The sequence below is a fragment of the Rana temporaria genome, chromosome 8 (assembly GCF_905171775.1).
Source record: "Rana temporaria chromosome 8, aRanTem1.1, whole genome shotgun sequence".
NCBI classification, from domain to species: domain Eukaryota; kingdom Metazoa; phylum Chordata; class Amphibia; order Anura; family Ranidae; genus Rana; species Rana temporaria.
The window spans coordinates 91,419,512-91,432,663 of NC_053496.1; the positions used below are offsets into that span (position 1 = coordinate 91,419,512).

A 13,152-nucleotide genomic window follows, 5' to 3' on the forward strand; every position below is an offset into this window, starting at 1 on the left:
AATTGCCTTTAAAAATCCCAAACCTAGAGGATTTATACTTTCATCAAGGCAGACATCTTTCACACTGTATCGTGTGCTTATTCATTGCCTAAGCAATAAATAAGCACATGATACTGTGTTAAACATGTTTGCCTTGATGCCTTAACTGTCGTTTTTCCTGTGGTGTGTCACTTGGATGGATTAATAAAGGACTTGTATTCTTCATCTTGGAGTGCGGCCGTTTCTTCCTCTTCTTTTTTTTTTTTTTTTTTTGCGGTTTATGGGAAACCATGATATTCTCAAATAGTGTCTGAGCTCACCTTGCTTATAAAGATGTGTATTATACTGATCATGATTATACTCTTAGGTTTTCAATGACTTTGAAATTGAACTGCACCAGGAATGTGCCTATGATCACCTTGAACTGTACGATGGACCAACCAGCAAATTCCCCATTCTTGGGAGATTTTGCGGCAGCACAAAACCAGAGCCTGTAATTGCATCAACAAGCAATATGTTTCTGCGTTTTTATTCTGATGCTTCAGTGCAGAGAAAAGGATTCCAGGCCAAATATAGTACAGGTATATGAATATATTTTACCGATTTTGTATTCTTTTGACTACTAAAGCTTCTATATATATATATATATATATATATATATATATATATATATATATATATATATATATATATATATATATTTGTACTGTAATCCTTTTTAACGTGTTTTTTTTTTTTTTTTTTCTTAGAATGTGGAGGACGCTTAAAAGCGGAGATCCAGACCAAGGATCTGTATTCCCATGCCCAGTATGGCGATAACAATTACCCAGTACAATTGAACTGTGAGTGGGTTATTGTAGCAGAAGATGGCTATGGTGTGGAATTGATATTTGAAACATTTGAAATGGAGGAAGAATCGGATTGTGGTTATGACCATGTAGAAATCTATGATGGATATGACAGTACCGCTCCAAGGCTGGCAAGATATTGTGGATCTGGGGTAAGTTTTTAGAGGGCTACACCAGCGCAACAACAAATGGCATTCTAACAAAAATGTATTTTTGTTTAGAATAAAGCACAAATGTTAGACCCCCGGTAAGCTCTCCTTTTTTTTTTTTTATTGCTGTGTTCCTATTGGGGTGACTTGACCTCTATTCCTGTTGGGACAGAAAGTGGTGGGGAAATGCCAAGCTTACTGAGGGTCTAACACATTTCTGCTTTATCCAAAACAAAGTACAAACAATTCACTTTTCTTAATAAAATGGGGATTTTTTTTTTTTTTTTTTTTTTTTGTGTGTGTAAATAAATATTAACCTGCGATTATGTTAATGTAAAATAAAGTGATGAGCAAAAACTGTTTGCTGTTATGCAGTGTAAAAACAACTAAAACACAGAAAAAAATCCCTACCTACCCTATGGGTAACAGTGCTACCTATACACTGTAATTAAATTCTCCATAAAAACAAATATGTGCAATCATAAGTCCTATCAATATCACGTGGTCTCATAAATCAGATCAATGTGCTATTCAGGTGACGGTACCACTCCACTATAGTGCTCCAAACCAAGACGGACAGGGTGTGCTCACTCCATAAAACCTGGTACACAGACTTCACACCACACTCACCAGAGAGTTTTGACTCCTTGCAACAACAAGAGTCAAAACCAGCATGTGTAGCTCTAGCCAAGGTGTTATAGCTTCCGTATACTCCAATCGATTTTTTTTTTCTCCTTATGTTCCAATATAATTGGTGGTTCCAGCTTATATCGAAATGTGGTACTCCTATGTCCCATTATGAAGGATAGCCTACATTAAAAAAAATAAAAAAATAAATCTGGTGATGTCAAACCAGAGGTACAATTTCCCCCCCCCCCCCCCCATATGCCTTTTGTCATAGGAATTTACATCATGATGTCCTTTCCTATAACGAAACACGTTGGGCAGGTACCTCCCAGTTTGACGTCACCTCCGACTCTGGTAATATATGCCGGCCATCTTTGATCATGGAAGCCAATGCTTTTCTAAAGCAAACATTATTTTAAACTCTTAGAGCATTTCTTTTACATTTTATATAGAAACAGCTGTGCTTTTCACTGTGGGCTATGCTTCCTTCTTCCCTAATGGGGCATATGGAGAATCCCATCCTGATATAAGCTAGAATCATGATTTATATTGGAACAGAGGGAAAAAAATGTATATTGAAGTCAGTTTTCTTTAAAGAGCAGCCACAGCTAGAGAACAAAAGCATGTCTGTCCCCTGCCAGTGTGCTGTGCAGGAAAGCATCAATCTCTCACACCCCTGCAGAGTCAAATCTTGAGTGCTCCAATCGGCATCGAGCATGAGTCTGACTCGGGTGTGGTTATGTTGGACCCACAGAGCAAGGGTCTCACTCTGCAGGTTGCTGGCAGGGACAGGCTTTTCTTCTAAGGTGGCTTAGAAAGTAAATCCGTGTGCAGATTTGTTTGTTTAAATTAGTTTCCAATATGTCAAACAAATATAAAGGGATTTCCAAGCTCAAACTTGCCAACCAGCCAGCGACCAACCGCATTGACCTGTCTAACAATGTGTGACGAACAGAGGTTTAGTTGCACACATTTGCAAATACATGCGTAAGCTGCAGGCCCCGCCAAGGCACCCTGTTTCCTGCAGACCCTAACTACTGAAAGTCTCCATCTTGGCAGCACATGCATTTATAATGGATAGGTAGGGGACAGGTGAGCCTGGAAGGAGCCACCCATCAAAGGTACAGGGTCACACTGAACACCCAGCACAGAGCACTATGGCAGTATGCACTATGTGTGCAACTAAACTCCTGTTCTTAATGCACATTGTTAGACAGGTCAGTTCGGTTGGTCACTGGCTGGTTGGCAAGTTTGAGCATGTTTGACATGCTTTGCCATTCCAGTGCTCCTTGCTACAAAGACCAGTCATATGTGGGGGCAGTGGCCACTTTTTTGTACCGGTTTATTGACAATATACCCACTTTTCCCTTTATACCTAAAATTGTTTATCTGCATTATTTTGCTGTAGGAATAGTATTTTATTCTTGCTGTTGTACTTTTTTTAGTTGATTTCTGTACTTTTATTTATTTTTTATTTTTTAGCCTCCTGAAGAAATCTATTCTGCCGGGGACTCAATCATGATTCGCTTCCACACTGATGACACCATCAATAAAAAAGGATTCCATGCTCGATATACCAGTACCAAATTCCAGGACGCACTTCACATGAGGAAATGACCAATATCTGCGCTGATGTTTAGTAGCCTTTTTTGGATCTAAATTGTCAATGTTTTATGGCAGTTTGAGAGACAGAGACTGAAATTAATGCTGTGCAAGATTCTGTGTCAAAGTATGAATGCAGTCTGTTAGATCTTTATGGTTTAGGATTCAGATTTTTGTAGCCTATTTCTGTTTTGTGCCAATGTACTAAGGACCAAATATTTTCTTATCCAACTCGGTTTACATTGCTCTGAAATGAAATGTTCAAAAGGGCTTTACCATGTTCTTGTACACGAATAATGCAGTAGTCGGGTAAAATGCCTGCTGCTCTGAACTGGTGGTTTAGTAAATGTGGGTTCAAGGCTGACTACACGTTGTATACAAACTGATTGTCTCCATATGATCTGTGTAGTGCAAGGGCCTGTCTGATTCCAAACAAATTGAATTGGTTGTTTAAGTTTGTCCTCCATTGTACAGAGGGTTGTACAATCTGATTTATAAAGTGTTTGGCCAGCAAAAGAGCCACTACTTTTCTGGTCTTGCTCCATGATCACACCATGGCAACCAATTTCAGTGTTATATGGTTTGAGGGTAAAAGAGGGACTTGGAGTACTGACGGGCGCATAGTATACACCCTGGACTGCCTATTGCAGACAATTTTGCACACTTGGTATATCCAGCTAACAATTAGACAGTCATTCAGAATATGACATTTAAAGGGTTGATTCACTCTGCAAGAGCAGTTGCTCCAGAACTTGGTAAATGAGCAAAAGCTCTGCTGACTTCCATCCTTTTTTTTGCACGCGATTGGGTACTGTTTTGCAAGGTGAAGGGTTGCCTCATTTACTAAGCTCTGGAGCAACTGTACTTTGCAAAGATCAGTCTATTTGCCTTTAGTAAATCAACCCCTAAGGGTTTATTCACACTTGTGTAAATTTAATTTTTTTTTTTTTCATGCCACTTTGGACATCAGTCGCCTGATAAATTGCACACCATTCTTTTAAATGGCCCCCTTTAAATCACTGTGACCTAAAGTGGCAGCAACTTTGAAAAGGTGCCAGCACTACTTTGGTGGGACTTTGCTCCGTAGAGCATAAAGTCAAAATCATGACTTTGGAGATGCGCTAATGTGAAAGGAGCCTTATTCCTCAACTGTACTGCTCAATCTGTACAATCTACAAATACAGTGGGAACTTCAGCAGATGGGCCCCATGTCTTGTCTTTGGGTTCATTTCACAGAACTTGAACAAAAGCAATTACTAAAAGTAAAACCTATTATTCCGTTTTCTTTCAATTTTTGTAAATTACATCACTGTGCAGTATTTATAAACCCTATTACCTGTTCTGTGGGCTGCACTTTGTGCTCCTGAATTTCTCTCATTCGGTACCTATAAAGGTAAGGGGATGTAAATTGGAAAGGTATGGATTTTTGATTGCTGTAAGCAGGTTTTTCTTCACTATGGAAGTCCTATACGAATAAAAAACCCACTTAAAGGTGGTGAACTGCAGGTCAAATGCACCCATAATTTAATTCTCCATGAGCTCAAATGCATTTTAAACTGATGTCAAAATAATCCTATGAACAAAACGCTACAAAGGCCAAGGAGTGGATTAGTATTCGGTAACTTATGTAGTGGCTCATTTTGGCAGGCCTACTTTACCTAGTGCAAGGATCACATGGGTTGCCACAGTGGTGAAAATTGTTTCTTCCACTGACTTTGAGATATTTTTTTATTTTATAATAATATTCCTCATGGGAACATAATTCTGTATAACCCTAAAATCTACATAAAAGCAACCATCTGCACTTGGCAATAGCAGGCAGTTGGATTTCAGCAATCTGTTTTTAAAACCTCTAAATCATTTGGTTGATGTCCATTATGACATTTTGCCCTTTACCTTATTAAATTTGGTATGAATATCCTCCATTACCCATAATATTTTCCAGCATTATATCACGACAAATACACTGGCAAAATCTTCTGTCGCACATATTTTTTATTTTTAGATTTACCTCACCAATTTTTAATTTAATCAGGGATTAAAATGCTCATCAGGCAGATTAAATTTTAAAAGCTGGTGTTTTACCTGTTCTACGGTATTTTGTAAATGTTTCCTTTATATCCCCAATGTCACTTTTATTGGTATTGGTTTATTAATGGATTGCTCATAAAGTTCCATCATTTTATCACTTGTCATATTGCAAGTTGATGACTTTTTTTTTTTTTTTGTCTCATAACTGTAAATGATATTCAGCCCGTCGCATAAGAGTTCCATTTCTAGGGCTGTGCTGGCAAATAATTGCCAATAATGTACATATGTGTATCTATGCTGTCACCTACTGGTGTAACATCAGTAGTGTTTCTGAATTTGTTCTCCATGAAAGTACTGTATAGTTAATTTTTTTTTTTTATTATTGTAATTTTACCTGCTTGTTAGTATTGTTTTGTACTTAAATTATGTAGCTGTTGTATCTCGCAAATGTAAATATGAAATTTTAAATGATTTGAAATTAGCTTGTGCAATATTGAAAACTAATAAGCTTCCCACCCCTCTTTACATCTGCATTGGGAGGCCTTATTTACTGGCTTTACTACCTAATGTTTGTTGGGGGAGCAGGAATTCCTGTACTTAACAAAAATGATTACTGGGAGGAGAAAAAGATACTGTATGTTTTTTATGTTAATAAATCTTTTCTGCATTTCTAGAGCTAATCTCCTATTTTCCTGCCTGTCAAAGGAATTGTAATGCTGTTTTTATTATGATAGAATGTAATTTCTTGCCATGTCATTAATAGAATGATAATAAAAATATTTCAGTGCCAAAATAATTGAATCACTGGTAAATAAGACATTTCTGGAGTCATTATTTTTTGTTTTTTATGTTTATTTTAATTATGATGGCAGTACAACATTTCCCAACACATACACTTTTTTTTTCTGTCCAGCAATGCAAAACCTTTTTTTCATGTGGCTTGATCGATCACTTTTTTTAAAGCGTCTGCAAACCCAAACCTGTTCTTCATGCATACACGGAAGAAGCACAAATAAGGAAGCTGTTTTTCCTTCCAAAGGATTTGTATGTCTTGTCAATCCAGATCTGACATTTACACAGCTCTAATGCAAAACCACTCCCTTTCTGGCTGAGCAGGAGACTGGTTTTGCACTGCTTCAGTACAGTAACACTTGCAGGTCTCCTTCCCACCCTGGGACTATACTGTAAAAGGACAAGCAGGAGACTGTCACTCTCACATCCTTACCAGCATGCTTCATGCACTGCTACACAGCTGATTGGCTCCTGATACTGTTCTTCCTCTCCCAGTCTGACCTCTTTTGAAGAGGGACTGATACAAGACAAAATTGGGTACCTTACATAGCTTGCATAAAATAAAAAAAAATTGCAGTACATAAAACCCATATTTTTCATGCATGTCGGAGGAGAATATAAAAACTTGTTTAACTTAAGTCCAGAAAAACTAGTTGTGCTACTAAAGTTGCTCATACACTGATACTCTGAGCAAAATACAACCTAGTATTGGGTACTGTAAAAATTTACAAATTTTTTTAATGTTCGGAAAGCAGAGTGACCCTACATTACAACAGTACATTAATGACCTTGATTTAAGAGTGTAAAGTCACGACTATGAGTAAAGTGCAATAAATTGAAATTGTCAACAGGATATCAAGATTCTTTAGTAACATGACTCCAATTCATTGCTATGGGTTACTGCACTTTCTTTCCACAGCCTCAGTGTAGGTAGTTACCCTGGTGAGAAATTGGCAAAGGAATATGTGTTTGTTCTATGTTCTGATCTACATACAGGGCAGTCCCCACTAATGATGCTTCATTTTTAAAGCTAGGTCGTGTGTGTGTGTATGCATGTGTGTATATGTATATATATTGTACGTACACACACCCGCCACTTTATTAGGTACAGCTTGCTAGTACTGGATTGGATCCCTTTTTTGCCTTCAGAACTGCCCTTATTCCTTAGGTGTTCTATTGGATTAAGATATGGTGACTGTGGAGGCCATTGGTGTACAGTAACTCATTGTCATGTTCAAGAAACCAGTTTTTGATGATTTGAGCTTTGTGACATGGTGCATTATCCTGCTGGAAGGAGCCATCAGAAGATGAGTACACTGTAGTCCTAAAGGGATGGACATAGTCAGCGACAATACTTGGGTAGGCCATGGTGTTTAAACTATGCTCAATTGGTACTAAGGGGCCCAAAGTGTGCCAAGAAAATATCCCCCACACCATTGCCCCACCTGCCTGAACCGTTGATACAAGGCAGGATGGATTCATGCTTTCATGTTTACACCAAATTCTGACACTACCATCTTAATGTTGCAGTTAAAATCTAGACTCATTGGATCAGGCAACATTTTCTTAATATTCTATTGTCCAATTTTGATAAGCCTGTGCTAATTGTAGCCTCAGTTTCCTGTTCTTGGCTGACAGGAGTGGCACCCGGTGTGGTCTTCCGCTTAAAGATTTTATGCGTTGTTACAACCAAGGTATGCAGAATACCATCTGTGAACACACGTGCTTATTTGAGTTACTGTTACCTTTCTATCATCTCGAGTCTGCTCATTCTCCTCTGACATCAACAAGGCCTTTTTGTCCACACAAATGCCGCTCACTGGATTTTTTTCTCTTTTTTTGGACCATTCTCTGTAAACCCTAGAGATGGTTGTGTGTGTGTGAAAATCCCAGTAGATCAACAGTTTTTGAAATACTCAGACCAGCCTGTCTCTGGCACCAACAATCATGTCACATTCAAAGTCACTTAAAGCCCCCTCCCCCCAATTCTGATGCATGGTTTGAACTTCAACAAGTTGTCTTCACCATGTCTAGATGCCTAAATGTATTGAGTTGCTGCCATGTGATTGGCTGATTAGCAATCTGTGTTGCCAAGCAATTGAACAGGTGTACCTATTAAAGTGCCATTTATTTGGCGTGATGGTGCTGTGCCAGAACCAGATGCAAAGTCACCATGTGTGGCCTTGCCTTCAAGTACACATCATTACAAGCTCAAGTACTGTAAGGAGTGCAGCTTCTATTCTGACTTTTTAGTGCTTGCTAGTTCGTCCTTCACCCCCCATTTGCCCCTTCACAGTTGCTGGATATCATCTTCAGTGACTGTCTTCTGGCACTGTAAAATTTAACTGCAGGATTGGCTATACTGAACTACCCACTACCCACCCATTTATGCCCCTCTATTCATAGAACTCAGTTTACTACAATTCCACAATGCAGCGTTTTTGAGTATAGCCTCACATAGTAGGACTATAACTAGCCATAACGAAGTACTATCATCCAGATTAATATAGAGAAACAGTGAGGGGTGGGAGTGTAGGGGCAGCTGCTGAAGCTGACTATGTACACATTCCCGCCAAATTGGTTATAATGGACTATCTCGGTACTGATAAACAACGTAGTTCTTAAATAAGTTATTACATATAAAATGACATACAAAGTTCATTAAAATTATAAAAACGGACCAATACTAGGGGTTCCCTCCCTTATGCCCCAGTGGAATTAACATTATAGTATGTTTTTTTTTATCAATATCACTCCTTTTATCTATAATGTATTACACATAATCCCCCTTGTCCGCCACGGAAAATAGCTTATGTTTTAAGAACTGCGTTGTTATTTATCAGTACCGAGAGTTCATTCTAACCAATTGGGCGGGAATGTGTGTACATGGTCAGCTTCAGCAACTGCCTTTACACTCCCATCCCTCACGGTTTCTCTACAATTCCACAATGCATTAATATCTGTGACGACGAATTGTAATCCTGTCATTCAACAGCTTCACTGCCATTTGGCAGAACATAATGTATTGTTGTAGTCAGACGAGTTCTGTGTATGGAGAGGAATGGTGCAGATAGCTGGTGAAGTTATCTGGTGCCACTGAGGAGACACCTGCAGCTAATGGCATACACACCATTATGCATAACTAATATGTATAGTGTTGTATCTCTCATATATATAATTTTTTTCATACATTGTGGGACACTGTTGGGTAATGAATATTCATTACCTACTGCGTTATACGCCATCTCTAGGTGAATGGACACTGGTAGACAGTCTTGGACAGGAAGTGTTCACCTATATAACCCCTCCCATACAGGAAGTACATCAGGTTTTTTTTGTTTTTTTACCAGTGTCTGCAAGGTGGATGGGCATGTTTGTTTGAGCTCTCTGAGCTCCAGGTCTCCTAGTTCCACAAATGGTTCTTAAATGAATCAAGGAATTGACTGATTGGATCTATTTGACACAGGCTCTATATGCTTAGATAAATGGTACCTGCTGTGGGTGTTTTCAAAGTGTACCTGTTTTTTGCTTGTGTCTTGCTGTTTTTTAATCTGTATGATGGCGCACGGCACCATTTCACCTTGGTTCGCCATGGCACACATGGATTCGCAAGAGCGCTGCTGTGCTCAGCAGTTTGGCGGCCATACCATTATGCACACTCGAAGATGCGCATGCACCGTAGCCTAATCTGGGCACACCAAGATTTGCGTTATATGCGAATACAGTTGCGCCTGTTTTCCGGGACCATGTGCGCACGCATGCGCAAAATGTCCCAGAGCACAGCCAACTTATTTAAGTTGTGTATGCCAAGCTTGCAGTGCTTCCAGAAGGCAGTAGTGGGACACAGCAGGCTCTGAACCAGGCATTTGCAGCAGTTCATTTATCCTTACCTGGGTCACCAGGTGTCGCTTGGCAGGCTAAGGCGCTTAGCAGGATTGTTGCATAGGGGGTTGGTGAGCCCTATTAAAGGGTCTTCCTTCTGAGGTGTGGTAATACTACACCCATGTACTCTTTTTGTGGCTTGTAAATGTCTTCAAAAAAGAGGAGCGGGACTTGCGCTACATGGAAGGACACGCACCAATGTCGTCAGTAGCTCCTGATGAACCTAGTCGTATCCCCTGAAAGACCAGAGTCTTCCAGGCAATCTGAGCCGCTGTGCCTATCTGGTTTTGTGCCTACAGTCCAATGCTGCTTTACCCTCTATCACCAAGGATGAACTGTCCTCAGCCCTAGCCAGGTTAAAGCACAGGATTGCTGGCAAGATTGCCTCTATCCCACAGGGTGGCAAGAAACATGATGGATCCCCCTCCCCTGAGCCTCCTAGTTTGGAGCAGGAATGGGTTAAGGATGGGGAAGAACTAAAAGCTCAGGATTCTGTGGAGGGCCTGGTGGATGAGTCTGCTTCTGAGCAATATGGACAAGAAGATATCCAGTTGGTGTCTGCCTCTCAGTCGTGGAGGCTTTTGATCCAGACTCTTACTCTGCCTTTAAGTTGCCTCTTGCAGAGGTTATTAAGCCCCCTGGTCCTCTTTGGGGTCCCTGAGGCCTCTTCAGGCCAACACAGGCTTTCCCCCTACCACCTACTGTTGAAACAGGCGGTGTATGCTGATTGGGAACATCCTGACACAATTTTTGTTCCTCCTAAAAGGTTTTCCTTTTTATTTCCCATGGATGAAAAGTTAATCAAGAAGTGGAGAATACCAGCCGTAGATGCAGCAGTCTCTTCCTTGAACAAGAACTTAACTTGTCCGGTGGAAAATGCACAGGGCTTGAAAGATCCCCTTGACAAGAAACTGGAGTCACTATTAAAGGCTTCCTTTTCTTTGGTTAGGTATTCAGCCAGCTGTTGCAGCAATTGGTACAGCCAGTCCGTAAAGAATCAGGTCAGACGTTGAGCGCTGTGTTTTGCTGTTGATGCCTTAAAGCAGTGGTCACCAACCCTGTCCTCAGGGCCCACTAACAGGCCAGGTTTGCAAGATAACTGAAATGAATCACAGGTGATATCATTTTGCTGCTCAGTGATTGCAGTATATTAGTCTACATATCCCCAAGGTAATACATAAAACCTGGCCTGTTAGTGGATCCTGAGGACAGGGTTGATGACCACTGGCTGAGGCGGGGTTTACACTAGTCCGACAAACGCTCCGACATTGGGAGCTCATGCCGCAAGACGTGTGAAAATCAATTTCCCTATGGGAGCTGTCTTAACTGGTCCGACGCATGTCGGAGCGACTTTGCAAATGCTCCCTGTACTACTTTGGTCCGACTTTGATCCTACTTCACTCCATTGAATATCATTGAAGTCGGATCAAAGTCGGAACGCAGTCTTGCACGCTCCGACTTTGGCATGCGACTTGTACTCTGCTGATCTTGAGGGGGAACTCCACGCCAAATTTTACCAAAAAAAGGCATGGGTTCCCCCTCCAAGAGCATAGCAGGCCCATGGGTCTGGTGCGGATTTAAAGGGGAACCCCCTATGCCGAAAAAACGACGTGGGGGTCCCCCCAAAATCCATACCAGACCCGTATCCGAGCAGCAGCCCAGCAGGTCAGAAAAAGGGGGTGAAGATGAACGAGCGCCCCCCCTCCTTAACCGTCCCAGGCCGCATGCCCTCAACATGGGGAGGTAGGTGCTCTGGGGCACCCCCTACCCCAAAGCACCCTCCCCTCATGTTAATGAGGACAGGGCCTCTTCCCGACAACCCTGGCCGTTGATTGTCGGGGTATGCGGACGGAGGGGCTTATCGGAATCTGTGAGCCCCCTTTTACATCGTACCCCTACCTATTCACCTGGAGGAAAAGTGTCAAAAAAAATAAACACACTACACAGGTTTTTAAAATATTTTATTAGTCAGCTCCGGGGGTCTTCTGACTTCTCCACTCTCTGGGGGTCTTCTTCTGTTCTCTGCGCTCCCCGGTTCTTCTCCCGCTCTCCGGTGCCTTCTTCGGGGCTGGCCGCCGCTATCTTCTTTGTAGCTCTTTTACTAGTGTCGGCCAGCCCGGTCTTCTTCCGTCGCCTTCTTCTTCCCTCTTCTTTTCTTCCGGTGTTGACTCAACGCTCCCTCCCGCTGTAATCCTGCTGTAATTCAAAATCTGCTATATTGAATCCCTTAAGCCAGTGGTCATCAACCCTGTCCTCAGGACCCACTAACAGGCCAGGTTTTATGTATTACCTTGGGGATATGCAGACTAGAATACTGCAATCGCTGAGCAGCCAAATGATATCACCTGTGATGCATGTCAGTTATCTTGCAAACCTGGCCTGTTAGTGGGCCCTGAGGACAGAGTTGATGACCACTGGCTTAAAGGGTTCAATATAGCAGGTTTCTCATTTTTCTCTCTTGTCTGTACATATGCACAGACTTTTGTGGCTTAAGAACTGGTCTGCCGAGCTTCCTTGTAAGAAGTTATTGGCGGGTTTCCCCTTTCATGGGAAACGTTTGGTGATGATTTGGACAAATATATCCAAAAGATTTCCGGAGGGAAGAGTTCTCTACTTCCGGTGAAGAGAAGCACCAGGCGTCCTCTGTTTAAAACCTCAGGGACTGCTTCCCCAGATGTCTCCGTGCCAAGGCAGTTATGCTGCCAACAGTGCACTAGAGCCAGGGGCAAGCTGCAAGGCCAGGGGCAGAAAAGCCCTGGGTTCAATGCTCTTCTAAATCCAGCACCAAGCCCTCCTTTTTTTTTTTTGAGGGGTTCCCCCCAATCTTTTGGGTGGGGGAAGGCTGCTGTACTATGCGGACATTTTGGAGAATGGTTGTTTAGGACGAGTGAGTGACCTTGACTATATCCCACGGTTACAAGCTGGAGTTTCTAAGATGTCCAGCAACCTCCAAAAAAACTTACTGTTTCAGGCACTACATCATTTAATGCATCAAGGAGTGATTGTACAGGTTCCTGTATCCAAAAAGGTGTGCAGGGTTTTATTTTGAACCTGTTTACAAGGCCCATTTTGGATCTAAGAGCCCTGAACCAGTATCTACTAATCCAGTCCTTTTGGATGGAGTCGGTCTGCTCAATTGTAGCCTCGCTCCAGATGGGGGACTTTTTAGCCATTGATATAAAGGACGCGTATTTACACGTACCTATCTTTCAACCTCATCAGAGGTTCCTGTGATTTTCAGT

General features: G+C 41.5%; 1 protein-coding gene across 2 annotated transcripts in view; it reads left to right on the forward strand.

The window, feature by feature from the left end:
• TLL2 (tolloid like 2) overlaps positions 1-4,136 on the forward strand; it is a 143,705-nt gene extending 139,569 nt beyond the window's left edge. For both annotated transcript variants that reach the window (XM_040362262.1, XM_040362264.1), the window contains 3 exons: positions 347-560; positions 729-979; positions 3,086-4,136. In XM_040362262.1, coding sequence (XP_040218196.1) covers positions 347-560; positions 729-979; positions 3,086-3,220 — 600 coding nt within the window. In that variant the 3' untranslated portion in view covers positions 3,221-4,136. The remainder of the gene's footprint in view (positions 1-346; positions 561-728; positions 980-3,085) is intronic.
• Positions 4,137-13,152: the final 9,016 nt, after the last annotated feature.